This window comes from Castanea sativa, chromosome 2 (genome assembly GCF_040712315.1).
Source record: "Castanea sativa cultivar Marrone di Chiusa Pesio chromosome 2, ASM4071231v1".
Classification (NCBI taxonomy): Eukaryota; Viridiplantae; Streptophyta; class Magnoliopsida; order Fagales; family Fagaceae; genus Castanea; species Castanea sativa.
In genome coordinates, this window is record NC_134014.1 from 1,792,843 (window position 1) to 1,812,713 (window position 19,871).

Here is a 19,871-nt window from a genome sequence, read left to right on the forward strand (position 1 = left end):
TTATAATACACAAAGTTTTGATCTGTTTAAGACTCAATAGCCTTATCAGGTTCAATCACAAGAATCGTATCTGTTAATACAAAACTGGTTTAACTTTGAGCTTTGCATTTGACATCTCAGCGAGAAACACAAAATTAGATGTAAAAAAGAAGTGTATATAGCTTACCGCAGTATTGTCCCACACTGCCTCCAGAAGAGGAAAACCAGGACGTGGTGGACATTAAAGATGGCATGTGTGACAGAAACATTCATACCTTTCTCGGCCTTTTGGCTAAGATCAAGTGTAGTATCTGTTCTTATCAGTTTAATATCTGATATGTGGGTCATCGGCCCACATGATATTAAATTTATTTCTTGAGGGGTAGAGTCCATCACACTAGCTTGCTCCTGGGGCTCTTAAGCGTCGCCCATGCGTTGCACTATAGCTCGGGCCTGGCGCACCCCACCCAATTCTAGTTCAAACATTGATCAACTGGTACATTGGAAGTCCCAGAATCCCTACTCTTCTATTTACTAAAACAATTGCATTTTTAAAGACGATAATTTTTTTTAAAATTTTAACCCAACAATTATTGACTTATTTTGATACTCGGTTATGGACTTATGGTTTCATAACCATTTTTATTCATACAAAGATGATGGCATGGTTACTACCTACGAAGCACGGGTGCGTTTCGGGTACGGGTGCGGGATTCAGTAATTTTTGAAAATACGTTTCGGGTACGGGTGCGGGATTCAGTAATTTTTGAAAAAGGTGGGTGTGGGTGCGGCGGGACTCGGCGATTAAAAAATTATTAAAAATATTTTTATATAAAAAAATTCAAATAAATGGTAGAATTTATTATTAAAAAACAATTATTTATGATTTGTTTTTAATAAAATCAATACTTTTGATAATTGTAAACAAAAAACCACATTTCAAGTAGGTTCCTTTACTCATTTTCCACCCACATTAAATAATTGACATTCCCACCTACTTAATTTATATTCTTTTATTACATACCTTTATTCTACTTCCATCCATTTTTTTTGTCTTCTCATCTTCTTCTTCCTTCTCTCTTTTTTTTTTTTTTTTCCTCTCACAAGGTCACATGAAGCAGAAGAATGGCAGCCGCTGCCCATTTTGGACTGTTTCGGCGGCTATTTCAGCCGGAATCGGCTGAATCGGCCTGTTTTGGTGGCCGTTTCGGCCGGAATCGGCATGTTTTAGTGGCTGTTTCGGCCGTATCATTTCCTGTTTCTGCTGGAATTTTCCGGAATCAGCCCGAATCGGTGCGAATCTGGCCAAGTCGACGCAAATTGGCGCGAATCAAAAAAAAAGAAGGGAGAGTCAGCGAGTTGGACGCCGGATGCCGCGTTAGACTTTGGTATGGCGACCTGGGAGCCACGTCAGTGCTTTCTAGGTTACTACCATTGCCATCACCCACTTTAGAATCTATATAGGTGAAGATCGGTGGAGATTAGTGAGTAATACTGAAGTGGGTACTAGTATTAGAAGGAGAGAGTTGGCATGTTATACGGCTGTCGTTTTTTGTCATTATGTTTGAAAAAGTATCTAAAAATATCAAATTTTTAGATATCTGTACTCTGTCGAAGTAAGGAAACATGACATATATGTTTGGAATAGATTCCATTTTGATAGAGTTGAAAAAGCACTCTTTCGTTGAAATTTTTTATACATTTGTCCTATCTCAAAGCATTTTCTTAGACAAAGACTCCATTTTTTCCTCTTTTCAGAGGGTAAATATTTCTTAGAATAAGGAGTGCGAATCAAACTCATGTTTGAATTCAAATTGAGACACTGCTGCAAATTCTTCCCCTCTATGATGAGTGTGTGCGTGTGTATATATCTCTTTTTTAGTGGAATTATTGAATTAATGATTATTGAATTATAAACTTAAGGATGCATGTATAAAAGACAGAGTAAGAGTCGTACAAATAACAATCCAACGGTCCAATTTTTTTTTGACACATACTCAATTTGATTTGTAACATACTGCGTTAAACCAAAACATGACCAGCCGATTTGTTTGCCAAGTCTACTTTTTAAGCCAAAATTGTAAGACCATTTCATGTCCAATTCTGACAAAATTTCAATATGTACGATTTATGGACCAATCGGAAAAGGTTTCGAGACACAATTTTGCTCTAGCAATAATGTGTGCAATAAACATATCCTTTCAAAGTTTGTGTATTTATAATCTTAAAGATAAAAAAACATAGATGACTTCTCCTTTATTATTTTTGCCAACTGCTACTATAAGCTTTGTCCTCACTAATGGTTGCATTGAAGTTAACTATAAAAAAAGGGGTACGGGTGGGTTCCAATAACTACTTCTTTTGGCCTTTGAACCTACAAAATCTCAAGTAGGCCTGACAATTTCTCACTGCCCTAACGCATCCCACCCCGCAAAAGTTTTTTTCTTGCCTTGCAATGGTGGTGGGGCAGGAATGGAGTAAGATTTTTTTTTCCTACACATTCGGGCGGGGTGAGGATGGGTTTAGGCTTTTTAGCCCTACCCCACTCTATTAGTATTAAAAGCTTAGTTTGAATTACTAAGTATTTAAATGCATGAATATTAAGATTTTCTTATTGTGATATTATCTTGTTAAACACTTTAGATAATATTATTTAGTCCTTCTTAGAAATTATTTTGATAATTTAATTGTAATTTTAAGTATATTTATATTAATGAAACAAGTTTTAAAAAACTTTAATAGCTATGTAGCAAGGTGTGACATATTAATATGAAGCAAAGTTTTGCAACGTGGGGCGGGGCCTTGCGAAGCCCCAAGGGGTGGGGATGGGACAAGGAAATTTGCCTCGCCATGTAGGACGGGGCGAGAATGGGGTAAGACAAAACCGTGCAGGGCGGAGGTGAAGACCCCATCCTTCGGCCTCATCCCACCCCATTGCCATCCCTTATTCAAAGATGTTATATGATTATTATATATTTTGTTTATTTGTCAAAAAATAAAGGATTGACTATTTCCCTTTCTAATTGCTTTAAGAATGTTTTTCATTTTCATCCATGCTAAGTCGCAAACCTACACAAACTATAGGAAAATGTAATATAATTATTTGATAAGAAAATAATGTAAAATTTGTAGGTTAAATAGTGCATGTGTTATATAAAAGTATTTTCTATTTTTATAAGTTTTATGTAATGGAACATATAATGATTTTTGCATTCAACAACAATACATAGTAGTATATATATAAATGAAGATGATGTTATTATAAGGGCTTGTTATTATAGAAGGAATATGTGCCTCATTTGGAAAAAGATCTAAGACGGAAGAGGAAGATAGGGGGCACGAAAGTGAGAGAGCTTGATAAAGGAGTGATGTTCCCAAAAGACAACATTGCGGGAGATATGAAGACAATGAGAGACAGGATCATAACACCAATACCTCTTTTGAGTTTCGCCAAAGCCAAGAAAACAACAAAGCCTTGACCGATGCTCAAGTTTGTTATGCTCATGTAGTTGAAGAATAGCGAAAAAAGCAGAACCGAAAGAGCGAAGGTGGTGATAGTCTAGAAGTGACCCAAAAAGGTGTTCATATGGAGTTTGATTTTGGATAACAAGACTTGGAATGCGATTAATAGCATGAACAACATGAAGAGCAGTTTCGCCCAAAAAAGGAGTAGGAACTTTGGTAGAGAAAAGGACAGCACGGACAGTGTCAAGAATATGATGAAGTTTTCAATCAGCTCTACCATTTTGCAGAGAGGTACTTGGACAAGTTAGATGATGAACAGTGTCATAGGAATGTAAAACAGCTTGGAAAGCATATTGAGTGTACTCAAGAGCATTATCAGATCGAAAATTTTTGATACGTTTGGAAAATTGAGTTTCAACCTTTTTTGCAAAATTAGAATGTACTTACAATAATTCAGAACGATGTTTCATATGAAAAATCCAACTATAGCAGGAATAATCATCAACAAAGACAACAAAATATCGAGATCCACAAATACTAGAAACAGAGGAAGGCCACCAGACATCGGAATGAATTAGGTCAAAGATATCAGTGGACATTGATTCACTAGTATTGAAAGGCAAAGCTAGTTGTTTTCCTAACTGACATTAAACACAATCAAAATTTTCTGTAGACACTGAACCTAACAAACCTCTAGAAGCCAAGTGTTGTACCTGAGAGGAAGATGCGTGACCAAGTTGGGCATGCCAAAGTGCAAGGGAAGAAATAGAAGAAACTGTAGTAGCTATAGCAACAGAAATAAGAGCAACAGGTGGAAGACAAAGGTTGTCCATGGGAAACATACGCCCAACTCTGGGATCGGTTCCAAGCTCATGTCCCGTCCTCGGATCCTGCACAATACACCTAGAATAATCAAAGATAATGCAATAACCCAACTAAACTAATTGTCTCACTGAAAATAAATTATAAGAAAGGTCAAGCACATTAAAGACCCCAGGAACCAAGAGGTTGGAGATCGAAACGAAATCTATATTATGACCAGACATTGTGGAACCATTTGCTGTGCAAATATTAAAAGGGTGTGGTGCAGGTTTAAGGTTAGAAAATAAGGACAAGTGAGGTGTCATATAATTGCAACAAGTAGAATCCATAAGTCAAGAGGAAGAAGACATACCAGATAAAGCTAAGAGAGAAGAGGAATAAGATGCATTACCAACCATATGAATGCCATTAGTAATGATGTTTTTAAGGTCATCTCTGGAAATGGTGAAAGTGGATCCAAAGGACTTAGACTATGCAGAGACAGGAGCCATGGGTTGGACACTCTCAATGTTAGCAACCGTAACAGCAGAAATGGAACTGCTGATTTATTACGTTGATAACAAGTCTTAATATTATAGCCAAAACGTTTGCAAAAATTGCAAAAACGTTTGTTGGATTGTCGGTGACGATTGTTGCAATAAAAAAAAGACATGTCCTTATCTTCATTTAGAAGCAAAATATGCTAAAATGGACTACAAAAATGAAATTTATGTGAAAAACTGCGTAAGGAGCACCTGGACTGGAAAAAGTCAACTTTGGGGAAAGTCAACGATCAACGGCACTGTGAACTCACTATGACGATGTAAGCAACTGACTGGTGATGACATGGCCTAATGACGTAAGCAATGACGTGGAGTGATGACATCAGCTAGGGCTTACGTGAATGCTAACGTGGGAGTGATGATGTTAGAGATGACGTTAGTAGGTAACCTAGTGGTGTGTGGGGCGCGTGAGGCGCAAGGATCAACTTGTCGAAACTTTGGGTGGCGTATAAGGGCGTGTGGGGCCTCTGATGACAGTCAAGTTTCTACCAAGTAGTAGATCGGTGGAGGACGATCTTATAGGTACCTGCAAAAACACAATTGGGGCAAGGATCACGGTGGTGACGATATGGCAATGGTCTCTGAATGATGACGACTACAGGTTCGAAAACAAAGACAATAATTGAGATGCTTCGAAGGTTTAACGGCGAATGGCTGCAGCAGTAGTTGTAACGGCGGAAGCAATTGTGAGTCTAGAGTAACACCAATGAGAGACAAGACTATGAAGAAAAAGTCAGAGCAATGACTTTGATGCCATGTTAGAAACACTAAATAAGTGTATTGTATTTCTCAAGTAATAGAGTATACATGAGTGCCTTTATATAGGGGCAGAGTGTGCAGTACAAGTGTGCTATACAAGTAAATAAGATTGGCCTAAAGCTCACATACACATTAACGCTGCCAAAAGTACCTTCAAAAGATTTTGCCTTGGGCTATCCTTTGCCCCTGGCTCTCTTGCTTTCTTTGCATTTAATGACACAGATTAGCCCAAGAAACTCATTGACTGGCGCTCAACCACAGGCTATGTCATTTTCTTAGGTAACACTCCTGTTACTTGGTTTACAAAGAGATAAGCAACATGTATACTCTGGCAACATTGGCTAAAGATGATACCAAAAGACGTTGGTGACTTTCTTTCTCATAATTATGTTCTATGGTTCGATAGTATCTCCACCACAGCCATTGCTTCTAATCTTATTTTCACATAGGAACAAACCATATTGAGGTTAATTATCCTTGAATGAGGGAAAAGGAAAGTTCATGTCTAGGCTCGATCTGTTAGCAAATCTCTTCACTTAATTTATTTTTTGCTATACTTTAGTTTATTGGTGATTTGTTTGTGTTACCACGCGTTTATATGTTAAATTGGTTAATTAATTAAACTTGACTAATTAATCAATTAATCCATTGAAAGGGGTCAATACGTTTTTGGCCTATCAATCTCTAAGCAAGGAAAAATCTTCAACACTAATATGAAGAGAGAACAAGAGAGGGGAAATGGCAAGAATATACCAGAAGATTTGGTAGTCGTTGGTTCTAGAAAACCATTAAATCAAACTAACCACTAAAAGTATTTAGTACTCACCCTGAGGTCAATACATGATAAGTTCAAACCATTCGACTTAGAGAATTTACGCAAAACAGAGTTGTATTGCATATCCCCAGCTGCAGCCTAGAATGGTGGACCACTTCATTGATGAGGACAGAGTCAACATACTTGGGAGCTTCAGTCATTTCAATTTCAAAGACACTTTCAACATAAACTTTAGTTGTGGGTTGCCCAAAGCAACGTTAAAACTTCAAAATGGCATTGAAGAGGTCCAATTTGATTGCTTTCATCAAATATATAAGCTCAATTTCTTAAATAAATTTCTGCCATCTTTGAATAAAAAAAAATATACGGCTAGTAGTGGTTAAAGAATGGATAACCCATTAAATAAAAAATTGTGATTAAGGTTGAAAAATTGCCGAGTCTTTTATGCTTTGTTTGTTAAAAATCAATTGACCGATTCACTGACTCCTATCTATAAATACACATATCCCCATATGCTATGCTTCCCACCCCTCACCAAAGCAAGAATACGCAGAGTACTCTACTAGAATCTCAAATATGAAGAAAGTTGTTTCTTACCTTGTAACTGTGGCCCTTTTGGCTTTGGCATCCTCCCTTGCTTCTGCCTATGACCCTAGTCCTTTGCAAGACTTTTGTGTTGCAATTAACAACACCAATTCTGCTGGTACGTACATAATCTTGTTATTGTTAGCAGTAGTAGTATTATTATCACTTTCTTTTGAAATCATTATAAGTTCTACACATTGATGAAATTATGCTCCCCGGTTATATCATCTCTATCACATTTTTTCCCCTACATGACATGTTGTCAATTGCTACAAAACTATCTAATTTGTGACAATGACAAACTTTTCTTTGTGCAGTTTTTGTGAATGGGAAATTTTGCAAGGACCCAACACTTGTCACAGCCAATGATTTTTTCTTCTCCGGACTCAATATTCCTGGAAACACAGCTACAAATAAAGTCGGATCAAGTGTCAATCTTGTGAACGTCGATAAATTACCAGGTCTCAACACTCTAGGCATATCTTTGGCTCGCCTTGACTTTGCACCATATGGTTTGAATCCACCTCACACTCACCCTCGCGGAACTGAGCTTTTGGTTGTCATAGAGGGTACTCTCTTAGTTGGATTTGTCACATCCAATCCAAACAAACTCTTCACCAAAGTTCTAAACAAGGGAGACGTCTTTGTATTCCCTATTGGTCTCATTCACTTCCAATTCAACGTAGGGCAGACCAATGCTGTTGCCTTTGCTGGTCTTAGCAGTCAGAATCCTGGGTTGATCACCATAGCAAACGCAGTTTTTGGATCTAATCCTCCAATCAATCCTGATGTTCTTGCTAAGGCCTTCCAGTTGGACAAGAATGTTGTTGAATATCTTCAGAAACAATTCTAGTCAAACCACAATTAGGAAAAATATTTGTAATAGGAATGATGAACCATTACATAGCAGAGTTTGATTAAAATTTGCCTCGTTTCCAACCTGTATTGCCATTAAAATATTTATTATCAAATAAAATTGTCTTATGATTTTTTTCTTTGTGTCATGGTGTCATTGCAAATGCGGAGAAATTAGTGTACGACTAAATCTTGATTACACCTTTGATCCACAATTATTGAAATTGCAAGAACTTATATTAAAACTGATCAAAATCGTATTAAAAATAGACAGAATTTTATAAATGACAGCCCAAATTTAGGGCTCGGTAGCACCTATCTATGTAGAAACACAGTCCTAAATGTAACATTTAAGCAACATTTTCGATGTTGAAAAAGTAAGAGTATTGAATTTCTACAACACTATGGTCTATAAATTCATACTGAAGAAAAATGGAAAAAATTATACTAGGGAAAGAAGTTAACAAACGAAATATTAAAGCATTTAAACACAATTATTTGGGGAAATTACACAACAAGGCTAGAGTTTACATCTTGTTTCGAATAAGGTCTTAAAGTTTTTAATTTTGTCAATTAAAGTCCCAAACTTATAAAACATTTTGTCAATTAATTTTCTATTTTACTTTAATCAATTTCGATTTTCTAACAATCATTTTCTCACTTACAAAGAAACTCTCTCTCTAAACAAAGAGTTTTCTCTCTACACACTCTGTTCAATGACAGCCTTATTGATTTATAAGCAAGCCATAGGTTAGGTGAACACAGAGTTTAATCCATGGTTTTCTCTTTTATTTTTTCACTGATATTGCCCAAAACAACATCAAAAATATAATGTAGACTGAAATGGGCCTTAAATTGAAACAATTTCATAACTTTGGATCTTTAATTGATCAAATTAAAGACTTGAGACCTAATCTAAAACATGGTATACATTGTGGGCTTTTAATGTAATTTTCCCCTTATTATTTTGTACTAGTTGCATGTGGGAATATAAAACTATTTTGTAACGTGATATAATGTATGATTTATTCTCCAAAATGTACTGAAAATATTATTTCTAAAATTATTTTTCATCTCTCCATCTCTACAAATATATCATTCTATTATTTTGAGTTTTTTTTTTTTTTTTGGAAAAACTTAGGTGCATTTGATTGATATTATTCCTTTTTTTTTTTCGTGATAAAAAAAAATGGAAATACTATTTTTTTTTTCAAGTAATCTATATTATTCAAATTTTTGTATAGTGTGTTATGGTTAATTTTTTCTACAACTAAAATTTTTAAGTTCCAAAATTAATTATTTGAATTTCTCATTCTCTTAAGAAAATTATCATGATAACTAAACTTCATCACAAATTTATGATTCATATTACTCAAATAATTTATAGACACATTCAAATACATAATCATGTAGATTTTATTTTGATATAAGCTCAAATTTTCACTTCTAAAATATCTAAAAATTAACTCAAATCAAAACTATAAGAGGGATAGAGAGTGCATGTGATAAATAACTCAAAAGACACCACCAAAGTGTATCATCCAAAAGTAGGGACAAAAACAAAAAAAAAACAAAAACAAAAACAAAAACAAAACAAGACAATTCATCAATCTAAAGTAGAGTTGCAAAAAATAATATGAGAAAGAGAGATAATAATCACCTATTTTTTGGAAGAGAATGTGAGACAAATATCAAAATTATATAAAAGAAAATGAGCAGAGGAACATTCAAAAGAAAATGTATAGTTGTATAGATCAAATTATCCAAGTCATGTTATGTAATAGAATGACATTAATTGATTTAATAATTTCATAGGATAACATATAACAAACAAAGAAAAAAAAGGGATACAACCAACTCATATCAACCTAAAGTAGAGTTAAACATAAAAATTCATCAATCTAAATTAAAAATCCATCAAAAGAAAGAATATATATATATATATATATAGAGAGAGAGAGAGAGAGAGAGAGAGAGAGAGAGAGAGAGAGAGAGAGAGAGAGAGAATATTCACCTTTTTGTGTGAGCAAAATATGGATTGAATGGAATAGAAAATAATAGACTTTTATAGTAAAAAAAAATGAGAGAAGAAGAGTCAAAATAAAAGGAAGATGAAGGGGTGGAGAAATTGTAAGGTTAAAGTATAGAGTAGTGGGGAGACAAAATTGTAAAAGTAAGTAGATGTTGGAGAATGTGTAATTGTAAAATAGGAAATTAATAAGGTAAAAAATTCTTAGAAAGGTGGGAGTAAATACTGAAAATAGGTTGATGATGTGACGTTGATAATGCCTATATTATTGAAACTTGAATTTTAAGATAATCTTTGGAATATTTATTATTTTTATTTCATTTTTAGAGCTCCTATCTCTAACTTCTAATGCCTTATTTTTAGCCAAAAACTAAAGAGTTTGGCCCAAAATTTTTGTGGAAAAAAAAATCAACCAAAAACTAAAAAAGCAACAGACAAAAAGAATACATTTAAGGCACAATTAGTCCAAAATGGACCAAATAAGACGAAAATGGACCAAAGTGAACCAAATAGATAGATGTGGACCGAATTGAACCAAGTGGACTGAATGGTCCTAAGTGGACAAAACATGACCGTATTGGACTAAATGATATCAAAGTGGACTGAAGTCTACTAAATGGACTGAAAGAATTGAAGTGGATCGAATTGGACTGAAGTGGACAGGATAGGACCGAATAGACCGAAATAGACGGAATGGACTAAATAGACCAATAAGATAGAATTGGATCGAATGGTCGGAATATGACCGAATGGACCTAAGAAGATGGAATGGACCGAATAAGACTGAATTGGACTGATAAGACCGAGTTGGATCGAATGGACCGAATAAAACTCAATTGGACAAAATTGAAACGAATGGGCTAAACTGGACCGAATTGATCAAAGTGGACCCAATTGACTGAATGGATTAAAGAAGAGTAGCAACAATAAATACTATGCTTCTACTTTTAGATATTATATATAAATATAGATTTATAAGACTTATATGTAGTACAATTTATATTATTGTTAATGTGAAACTAATCGATCATGTCACTTTGTAAAAGTTTTAGTTAAAAAATGATATAGTTTAAAACTTCAAACGTTCTTTTTACTTTAAATAGTTTAAATGAAAACATTCATAAAATGCATTATTTAAAAGATGTTATTATTTGATTAAAGAAGAATGTTCCTTGTGTCATGTATAAATTAACTCTAAACCATAATGTTTTTATATTGAATCTGCAGAAGCCACAATCATCTTGGGAATCGTAACATATTGAATGTTGTCATTAGTATCCATCATCCTTACAACGGTAACAGACTACATTTCCTTCTACTAATGCTGCAAAAATTTCTCTATTATTTTATTTTATTTTTTCCTCTCTCTCTCTCTGGACAGTACGCTGCAGCATTTTGATAATCTCGTAAATTATTTATTATACACAAAGTTTCGACCTGTTTTAGACTCAATAGCTAGCCTAATCAGGCTCAATAACAAGAATCGAGTCTGTTAATACAAAACTGATTTAACTTTGAGCTTGTATTTGAAATCTCAGCCAGAAATAAAAAAAAAAATTAGATGTAAAAAAGAAGTGTATATAGGTTACCGCAGTATTGTCCCACACTGCCTCCAGAAGAGGAAAACCAAGACGAGTTGGGCATTAAAAGATGGCATGTGTGACAAAAACACTCATACCTTTCTCGGCCTTTTGGCTAAGATCAAGTGTAGTATCTGTTCTTATCAGTTTAATATCTGATATGTGGGTCATCGGCCCACACGATATTAAATTTATTTCTTGAGGGGAAGTGCCCACCACAGTAGCTTGCTACTGCGGCTCTTAAGCGTCGCCCAAGCGTTGCACTATAGCTCGGTCCTGGCGCACCCCACACAATTCTAGTTCAAAGCTTCGCATATTTGCATTATGTGGATGACCCAAATTTTCTGTAGCCATTAAGCTTTCTGTATGTTAATGACAGCCGCATCAAAAGTGTAGAATGAAGGTAGAGATGATTTTGATTCTAGAATGCTGATTGATAAGTGCTCAAGTATTTGAAACTTAATTTATTGTTGACCGTCTGACGTGTGTAGCATCCAACTATGTCCAATGATCCATGTAGAGTGCATCTGCATCCTTTGAGTCTTTATGAAAGTAAATGCAATTATTCCAATAGCATTCGAGTTGTCTGAAATGTCAGACAAGTTATTGAACAGTTGTTTGAAGTGTAAGCCAATTATTGTACTCACCATGTAAAGTCTGGTTGTATGCATTATTGTACAAGAAGAGTCATCAGAGCCTTTCCTAGTAATTAAGAAAGGGGAAGAGTGTGAAATGAAATAGCAAACGTTGACAGTCTCTTGCCTAGTTGCCTCTACAATGTTGAATCAATTAAAATTGTGTTTTCGTATAACTCCCTAGCTAGTTCCTGTTGCTTCATTTGACTTGAGGTGCAACATAAGTCTCATAGTGCAATAGTACATGAATAACTGTCTCAATAATGCATGGATATGTACAACTTTTTTTATTCGAGCATCTATATCTTTTTACGAAGTGTGGTATGACTAGCACCATACTGATTACAAGAATCCGCCAAGCTTCAGGCGTGCATATCTCATCCTTCCATTTAATTAATGAGGTTGTGATATTCTTCTTTGTGTAATGATGGCAAAGAGATGCCATCTGCTAGTAAAAAAAAAGCCATACAATACATCAAGATATTTTCTTATGGTCATGTCTTCTAGTTAATCTTTAGATTTTTTGACTTGATCTATAGTTGGCGTGTAGTTGATTGGTACTAGAGTAATCTGAACCGGAACTCGTCGTTGTGTCGGACGATCCGATCCAACTCGTTTTGGATCATGTAGTCGCAGACCGCCTAGAGTGGATCCATGTTGAGAGATGTTGAGAGAGAGAGAGAGTTGAGATTAGTGAGTAGTATTGAAAATGGATGGTAGTATTAGAAGGAGAGAGATGGCATGTTAAGCGACTGTCATTTTTTAAAAATGACTAAACCAAGTAGGTGTTGGTATTTTTTTTTTTTTAATGGTACTTTACTTCTTAGAAATCAAGTACCATGTAAATTTTTAAAATTAATATTTGGTTATATTTTTCAATTTTTTAAGGAGCAATAATGTGAATTTGGTTTGAAAAAACATCTCAATCCTATCATTATTAAAACTTTAAGAAGTGAACAGGAGTTCCTTCTTCTTTTGGGAAGGTGTTGGGTTTTTTTTTTTTTTTTTTTTAAGGTACTTTACTTATTAGAAATCAAGTACCATGTAAATTTTTTAAATTAAAATTTGGTTATATTTTTCAATTTTTTAAGGAGCAATTATGTGAATTTGATTTGAAAAAACATCTCAATCCTATCATTATTAAAACTTTGAGAAGTGAACAGGAGTTCCTTCTTCTTTTGGGAAGGTGTTGGGTTTTTTTTATTTTTTAATGGTACTTTATTTCTTAGAAATCAAGTACCATGTAAATTTTTTAAATTAAAATTTGGTTATATTTTTCAATATTTTAAGGAGCAATTATGTGAATTTGGTTAGAAAAAACATCTCAATCCTATCATTATTAAAACTTTGAGAAGTGATCAGGAGATCCTTCTTCTTTGGGAAGGTGTTGGTTTTTTTTTTTTAGTGGTACTTTACTTCTTAGAAATCAAGTACCATGTAAATTTTTTAAATTAAAATTTGGTTATATTTTTCAATTTTTTAAGGTGCAATTATGTGAATTTGGTTTGAAAAAACATCTCAATCCTATTATTATTAAAACTTTGAGAAGTGAACAGGAGTTCCTTCTTCTTTTGGGAAGGTGTTGGGTATTTTTTTTTTTTTTTTATGGTACTTTACTTCTTAGAAATGAAGTACCATGTAAATTTTTTAAATTAATATTTGGTTATATTTTTCAATTTTTTAAGGAGCAATTATGTGAATTTGGTTTGAAAAAACATCTCAATCCTATCATTATTAAAACTTTGAGAAGTGAACAGGAGTTCCTTCTTCTTTTGGGAAATTGTTTTCCTCTATAGAACTATCAGTAAATGCCTTCAATTATATTTATTTTTCTATAACTTATAACATAATTAAACATGCAAGACATATTAGTGGTTCTATTGTGTGGATGGAGTCTATTTCTTCACAACTTACTGATGTACTTTTAGCTGATTTTGGCTGATATCTTTTTTATGAAAGTTCATGATGTTTCTTCTCAAAAAATAAAATAAAAAAATAAATAGCAATCCAATAATCTGGAATTTTTTTGACTGTTTGTCTTGTACCGTACTGGGTTAAACCCAAACATGACCAACCGATTTTTTTGCCAAGTCTACCTTTTAAGCCATATTATAGGACCATTTCAAGTTCAATTTTGACAAAATTTCAATATGTATGATTTATATATGGACGAATCAGAAAAGGCTTGAAGACACAGTTTAGCTCACCAATGGGGAAAGCCAAGGAATTTTCAAGTGGAAGGATCACATATTCACATTCATTGCATCTCCTTTCAAACGGACTTTTTTAAATATATCACATTAAGTTGAGATGATGTAATTAAAAAGGCTTTTTTAAATATACTATAATTTGTTGACTAATTTGAACATATTAAGAATATTAAAAAAATAATGTACAGGTTCATTCTATGGAAATAATTGTAACATGTTACACTAAGTTTAAATTATTATATAAGTTTAGAATTGTAGCTTTTTTTCTCCCCAAATATAAGTATAATACTTATATTATTGAAACTTGAATTTTAAGGTAATTCTTTGAATATTTATTATTTTTATTGCATTTTTAGAGCCCCTATCTCTAATTTCTAATTCCTTTTTTTTTTTTAGGTCAAAACTAAAGAGTTTGGCTCAAAAACAATTTTCAGCCCAAAACTGAAAATGCAACCTACAAAAAGAAAAAAAATAAAAAATTAAGACTCAATTAATCCAAAATAGACTAAATGGACAGAAGTGGACTGAATCAACCAGAGTGGATCGAAATAGATTGAAGGGGACCAAATAAGACTAAGCTGGATTGAAGTGGACCAATTAGACAAAGGTGGACTGAATAGATGGAAGTGGACCGAATAAGAAAGAAGTGCACTGAAATCAACTGAATAGACTGAGGTGGACTGAATTGGTACAAATAAGACCAAAGTGAACTGAGTTAGACTAATTGGACTGAGTGCAATGAATTGGACTTAATACGACCAATTTGGACTGAAGTAAACTGAATGGACTGATATTGACCGAATAGTCCGAATAGGACCAATGGAATGAATAAGACCTTATTGGACTGAAGTGAACGGAATTGAACTGAAATGGACTTAATAAGACCGAAGTAGACCGAATAGACTGAACTAGAATAGATGGACCGAATAAGACTGAATTGAATAAAATGGACTAAATAAGACCAAATAAAACGAGTAAGACCGAAGTGTACCGAATAATGCCAAGTGGACCAAAGTAGATGGAATGGGCCGAATTCGACCAAAAAGGGTTGCTTTGGCCTCAACTATAAGAGGATCCTAAACATCAATAAAGTCATGACTTCTCCCTTATGATTTTGCTTTGTCATCACTAACAATGATGGATAAAATGAAGTTAACTTTACCAAAAAGGAGTAGAGGTGGGTTCCAACAACTGTCTACAAAGGATGGACAACTTCCTTTTTCTGATTGTCTTATATAGAATGTTGTTCCTTTTCATTCGTAGTTTACCACAACAATCTGCTACGAATAATGTAAAGTTTCTTGCGTCTTCTTTTGAGAACTTCAACTTTTCTTGTGATTCTATCATAAGGCTCATCCATCAATGATGGAGTCAAAACTGCATATCAAAAAATCTGGAATGCGTAGGTGAATTGATCCAAGTAGTTTTCGTTACTGGTGATCGTCAAATCACTTCATAATATTGAAACTTCCAATCTTACTTGTTAAATAAGAATGTTCCTGTGTCGTGTATAAACTCTAAACCATGTTTCTATATTGAATGTTGTTATTAGCATCCATCATCCTTGAAATGGTAACAGGCTACATTATTCAGCAAAAAAATCATCTATTCTTTTTTTTCTTTTTTCTTTTTTTTTTTTCTGGACAGCCTCTTACGCTGCATCATTTTGATAACCTCGTAAATTATTTATAATACACAAAGTTTTGATCTGTTTAAGACTCAATAGCCTTATCAGGTTCAATCGCAAGAATCGTATCTATTAATACAAAACTGGTTTAACTTTGAGCTTTGCATTTGACATCTCAGCCAGAAATGCAAAATTAGATGTAAAAAAGAAGTGTATATGGCTTACCGCAGTATTGTTCCACACTGCTTCCAGAAGAGGAAAACCAGGACGAGGTGGGCATTAAAAGATGGCATGTGTGACAGAAACACTCATACCTTTCTCGGCCTTTTGGCTAAGATCAAGTGTAGTATCTGTTCTTATCAGTTTAATATCTGATATGTGGGTCATCGGCCCACATGATATTAAATTTATTTCTTGAGGGGTAGAGTCCATCACACTAGCTTGCTACTGGGGCTCTTAAGCGTCGCCCATGCGTTGCACTATAGCTCGGGCCTGGTGCACCCCACCAAATTCTAGTTCAAACATTGATCAACTGGTACATTGGAAGTCCCAGAATTCCTACTCTTCTATTTACTTAAACAATTGCATTTTTAAAGACGATAATTGTTTTTTAACCCAACAATTATTGCCTTATTTTAATACTCGGTTATGGACTTAATGGTTTCTTAACCATTCTTATTCATACAAAGATGATGGCATGGTTACTACAAATTGAAAAAGCTCTCTTTTGTTTAAATGTTTTATACATCTGTCCTATCTGAAGGCATTTTCTTAGGCAAAGACTCCGTTTTTTCCTCTTTTCAGAGGGTAAGTATTTCTTAGAATAAGGAGTACGAATCAAATTCATGTTTGAATTCAAATTGAGACACTGCTGCAAATTCTTCCCCTTTAAGATGAGTGTGCGTGTGTGTGTATATATATATATATCTCTTTTTTAATGGAATTATTGAATTAATGATTATTGAATTATAAACTTAATGATGCATGTATAAAAGACAGAGTAAGAGTCGTACAAATAACAATACAATGGTCCAAAATTTTTTGGACACATACTCAATTTGATTTTTAGCATACTGCGTTAAACCAAAACATGACCAACCGATTTGTTTGCCAAGTATACTTTTTAAGCCAAAATTGTAAGGCCATTTCATGTCCAATTTTGACAAAATTTCAATATGTACTATATATGGACCAATCAGAAAAGGTTTCGAGACTCAATTTTGCTCTAGCAATAATGTGTGCAATAAACATATCCTTTCAAACTCATGGCTGAATCCCCCATTTTTTTGAGGGCGGGCTAACTTCATCTCTAAGCAGGGAAGAATCTTCAACACTAACTAAATATGAAGAGAGAACAAGAGCGGGGAAATGGCAAGAATATACCAGAAGATTTGGTAGTCGTTGGTTCTAGAAAACCATTAAATCAAACTAACCATTAAAAGTATTTAGTACTGACCATGAGGTCAATACATGACAAGTTCAAACCATTCGACTTAGAGAATTTACGCAAAACACAGTTGTATTGCATATCCCCAGCTGCAGCCTACAATGGTGGACCACTTCATTGATGAGGACAGAGTCAACATACTTGGGAGCTTCAGTCATTTCAATTTCAAAGATACTTTCAACATAAACTTTAGTTGTGGGTTGCCCAAAGCAACGTTAAAACTTCAAAATGGCATTGAAGAGGTCCAATTTGATTGCTTTCATCAAATACATAAGCTCCTTACTTCTCTTTTCAATATTATATAAGCTCAATTTCTTAAATAAATTTCTGCCATCTTTGAATAAAAAAAATATACGGCTAGTAGTGGTTAAAGAATGGATAACCCATTAAATAAAAAATTGTGACTAAGGTTGAAAAATTGCCGAGTCTTTTACTCTCCGTTTGTTAAAAATCAATTGACCGGTTCACTGACTCCTATCTATAAATAGACATATCCCCTTATGCTATGCTTCCCACCCCTCACCAAAGCAAGAATACGCAGAGTACTCTACTGGAATCTCAAATATGAAGAAAGTTGTTTCTTACTTTGTAACTGTGGCCCTTTTGGCTTTGGCATCCTCCCTTGCTTCTGCCTATGACCCTAGTCCTTTGCAAGACTTTTGTGTTGCAATTAACAACACCAATTCTGCTGGTACGTACATAATCTTGTTATTGTTAGCAGTAGTAGTATTATTATCACTTTCTTTTGAAATCATTATAAGTTCTACACATTGATGAAATTATGCTCCCCGGTTATATCATCTCTATCACATTTTTTCCCCTACATGACATGTTGTCAATTGCTACAAACTATCTAATTTGTGACAATGACAAACTTTTCTTTGTGCAGTTTTTGTGAATGGGAAATTTTGCAAGGACCCAACACTTGTCACAGCCAATGATTTTTTCTTCTCCGGACTCAATATTCCTGGAAACACAGCTACAAATAAAGTCGGATCAAGTGTCAATCTTGTGAACGTCGATAAATTACCAGGTCTCAACACTCTAGGCATATCTTTGGCTCGCCTTGACTTTGCACCATATGGTTTGAATCCACCTCACACTCACCCTCGCGGAACTGAGCTTTTGGTTGTCATAGAGGGTACTCTCTTAGTTGGATTTGTCACATCCAATCCAAACAAACTCTTCACCAAAGTTCTGAACAAGGGAGACGTCTTTGTATTCCCTATTGGTCTCATTCACTTCCAATTCAACGTAGGGCAGACCAATGCTGTTGCCTTTGCTGGTCTTAGCAGTCAGAATCCTGGGTTGATCACCATAGCAAACGCAGTCTTTGGATCTAATCCTCCAATCAATCCTGATGTTCTTGCCAAGGCCTTCCAGTTGGACAAGAATGTTGTTGAATATCTTCAGAAACAATTCTAGTCAAACCACAATTAGGAAAAATATTTGTAATAGGAATGATGAACCATTACATAGCAGAGTTTGATTAAAATTTGCCTTGTTTCCCAACCTGTATTGCCATTAAAATTTTTATTATCAAATAAAATTGTCTTATGATTTTTTCCTGTGTGTCATGGTGTCATTGCAAATGCGGAGAAATTAGTGTACGACTAAATCTTGATTACACCTTTGATCCACAATGATTGAAATTACAAGAACTTATATATAAAACTGATCAAAATCGTATTAAAAATAGACAGAATTTTATAAATGGCAGCCCAAATTTAGGGCTCGGTAGCACCTATCTATGTAGAAACACAGTCCTGAATGTAACATTTAAGCAAGAGTAGTGAATTTCTACAACACTATGGTCTATAAATTCATACTGAAGAAAAATGGAAAAAATTATACTAGGGAAAGTAGTTAACAAATGAAATATTAAAGCATTTAAATACGATTATTTGGGGAAATTACACAACAAGGCTAGAGTTTACATCTTGTTTCGAATAAGGTCTCAAAGTTTTTAATTTTGTCAATTAAAGTCCCAAGCTTATAAAACATTTTGTCTATTAATTTTCGATTTTACTTTAATCAATTTCGATTTTCTAACAATCATTTTCTCACTTACAAAGAAACTCTCTCTCTAAACAAAGAGTTTTCTCTCTACACACTCTGTTAAATGACAGCCATATTGATTTATAAGCAAGCCTTAGGTTAGGTGGACACAGAGTTTAGTCCATGGTTTTCTCTTTTTATTTTTTCACTTATATTGCCCAGAACAACATTAAAAATATAATGTAGATTGACCTTAAATTATAACAATTTCATAACTTTGGATCTTTAATCGATCAAATTAAAGACTTGAGACCTAATCTAAAACATGGTATACATTGTGGGCTTTTTATGTAATTTTCCACTTATTATTTTGTACTAGTTGCATGTGAAATATAAAACTATTTTGTAACGTGATATAATGTATGATTTATTCTCCAAAATGTACTGAAGATATTATTTCTAAAATTATTTTTCATCTCTCCATCTCTACAAATATATCATTCTATTATTTTGAGTTTTTATTTTTTTTTGAAAAACTTAGGTTCATTTGATTGATATTATTC

At 34.1% G+C, this 19,871-nt stretch overlaps 2 protein-coding genes and 3 non-coding genes across 5 annotated transcripts; all 5 read left to right on the forward strand.

Annotated features, from left to right (window-relative positions):
• Nucleotides 1–250: 250 nt before the first annotated feature.
• LOC142626573 (U2 spliceosomal RNA) lies at nucleotides 251–446 on the forward strand. Its single transcript, XR_012842568.1, has one exon. It is a non-coding gene; the product is annotated as a U2 spliceosomal RNA (small nuclear RNA).
• A 6,425-nt stretch (nucleotides 447–6,871) lies between these two features.
• Nucleotides 6,872–7,878, forward strand: LOC142625642 (germin-like protein subfamily 1 member 7). Its single transcript, XM_075799309.1, has 2 exons — nucleotides 6,872–7,045; nucleotides 7,245–7,878. The coding sequence occupies exons 1-2, from the start codon at nucleotides 6,919–6,921 to the stop codon at nucleotides 7,778–7,780; spliced, it is 663 nt and encodes a 220-aa protein (XP_075655424.1). The 5' UTR covers nucleotides 6,872–6,918; the 3' UTR covers nucleotides 7,781–7,878.
• A 3,607-nt stretch (nucleotides 7,879–11,485) lies between these two features.
• On the forward strand, nucleotides 11,486–11,681 carry LOC142626565 (U2 spliceosomal RNA). Its single transcript, XR_012842560.1, has one exon. It is a non-coding gene; the product is annotated as a U2 spliceosomal RNA (small nuclear RNA).
• Nucleotides 11,682–16,173: 4,492 nt separating this feature from the next.
• Nucleotides 16,174–16,369, forward strand: LOC142626572 (U2 spliceosomal RNA). The gene has a single exon (XR_012842567.1). It is a non-coding gene; the product is annotated as a U2 spliceosomal RNA (small nuclear RNA).
• A 1,463-nt stretch (nucleotides 16,370–17,832) lies between these two features.
• Nucleotides 17,833–18,872, forward strand: LOC142625673 (germin-like protein subfamily 1 member 7). Its single transcript, XM_075799350.1, has 2 exons — nucleotides 17,833–18,001; nucleotides 18,200–18,872. The coding sequence occupies exons 1-2, from the start codon at nucleotides 17,875–17,877 to the stop codon at nucleotides 18,733–18,735; spliced, it is 663 nt and encodes a 220-aa protein (XP_075655465.1). The 5' UTR covers nucleotides 17,833–17,874; the 3' UTR covers nucleotides 18,736–18,872.
• Nucleotides 18,873–19,871: the final 999 nt, after the last annotated feature.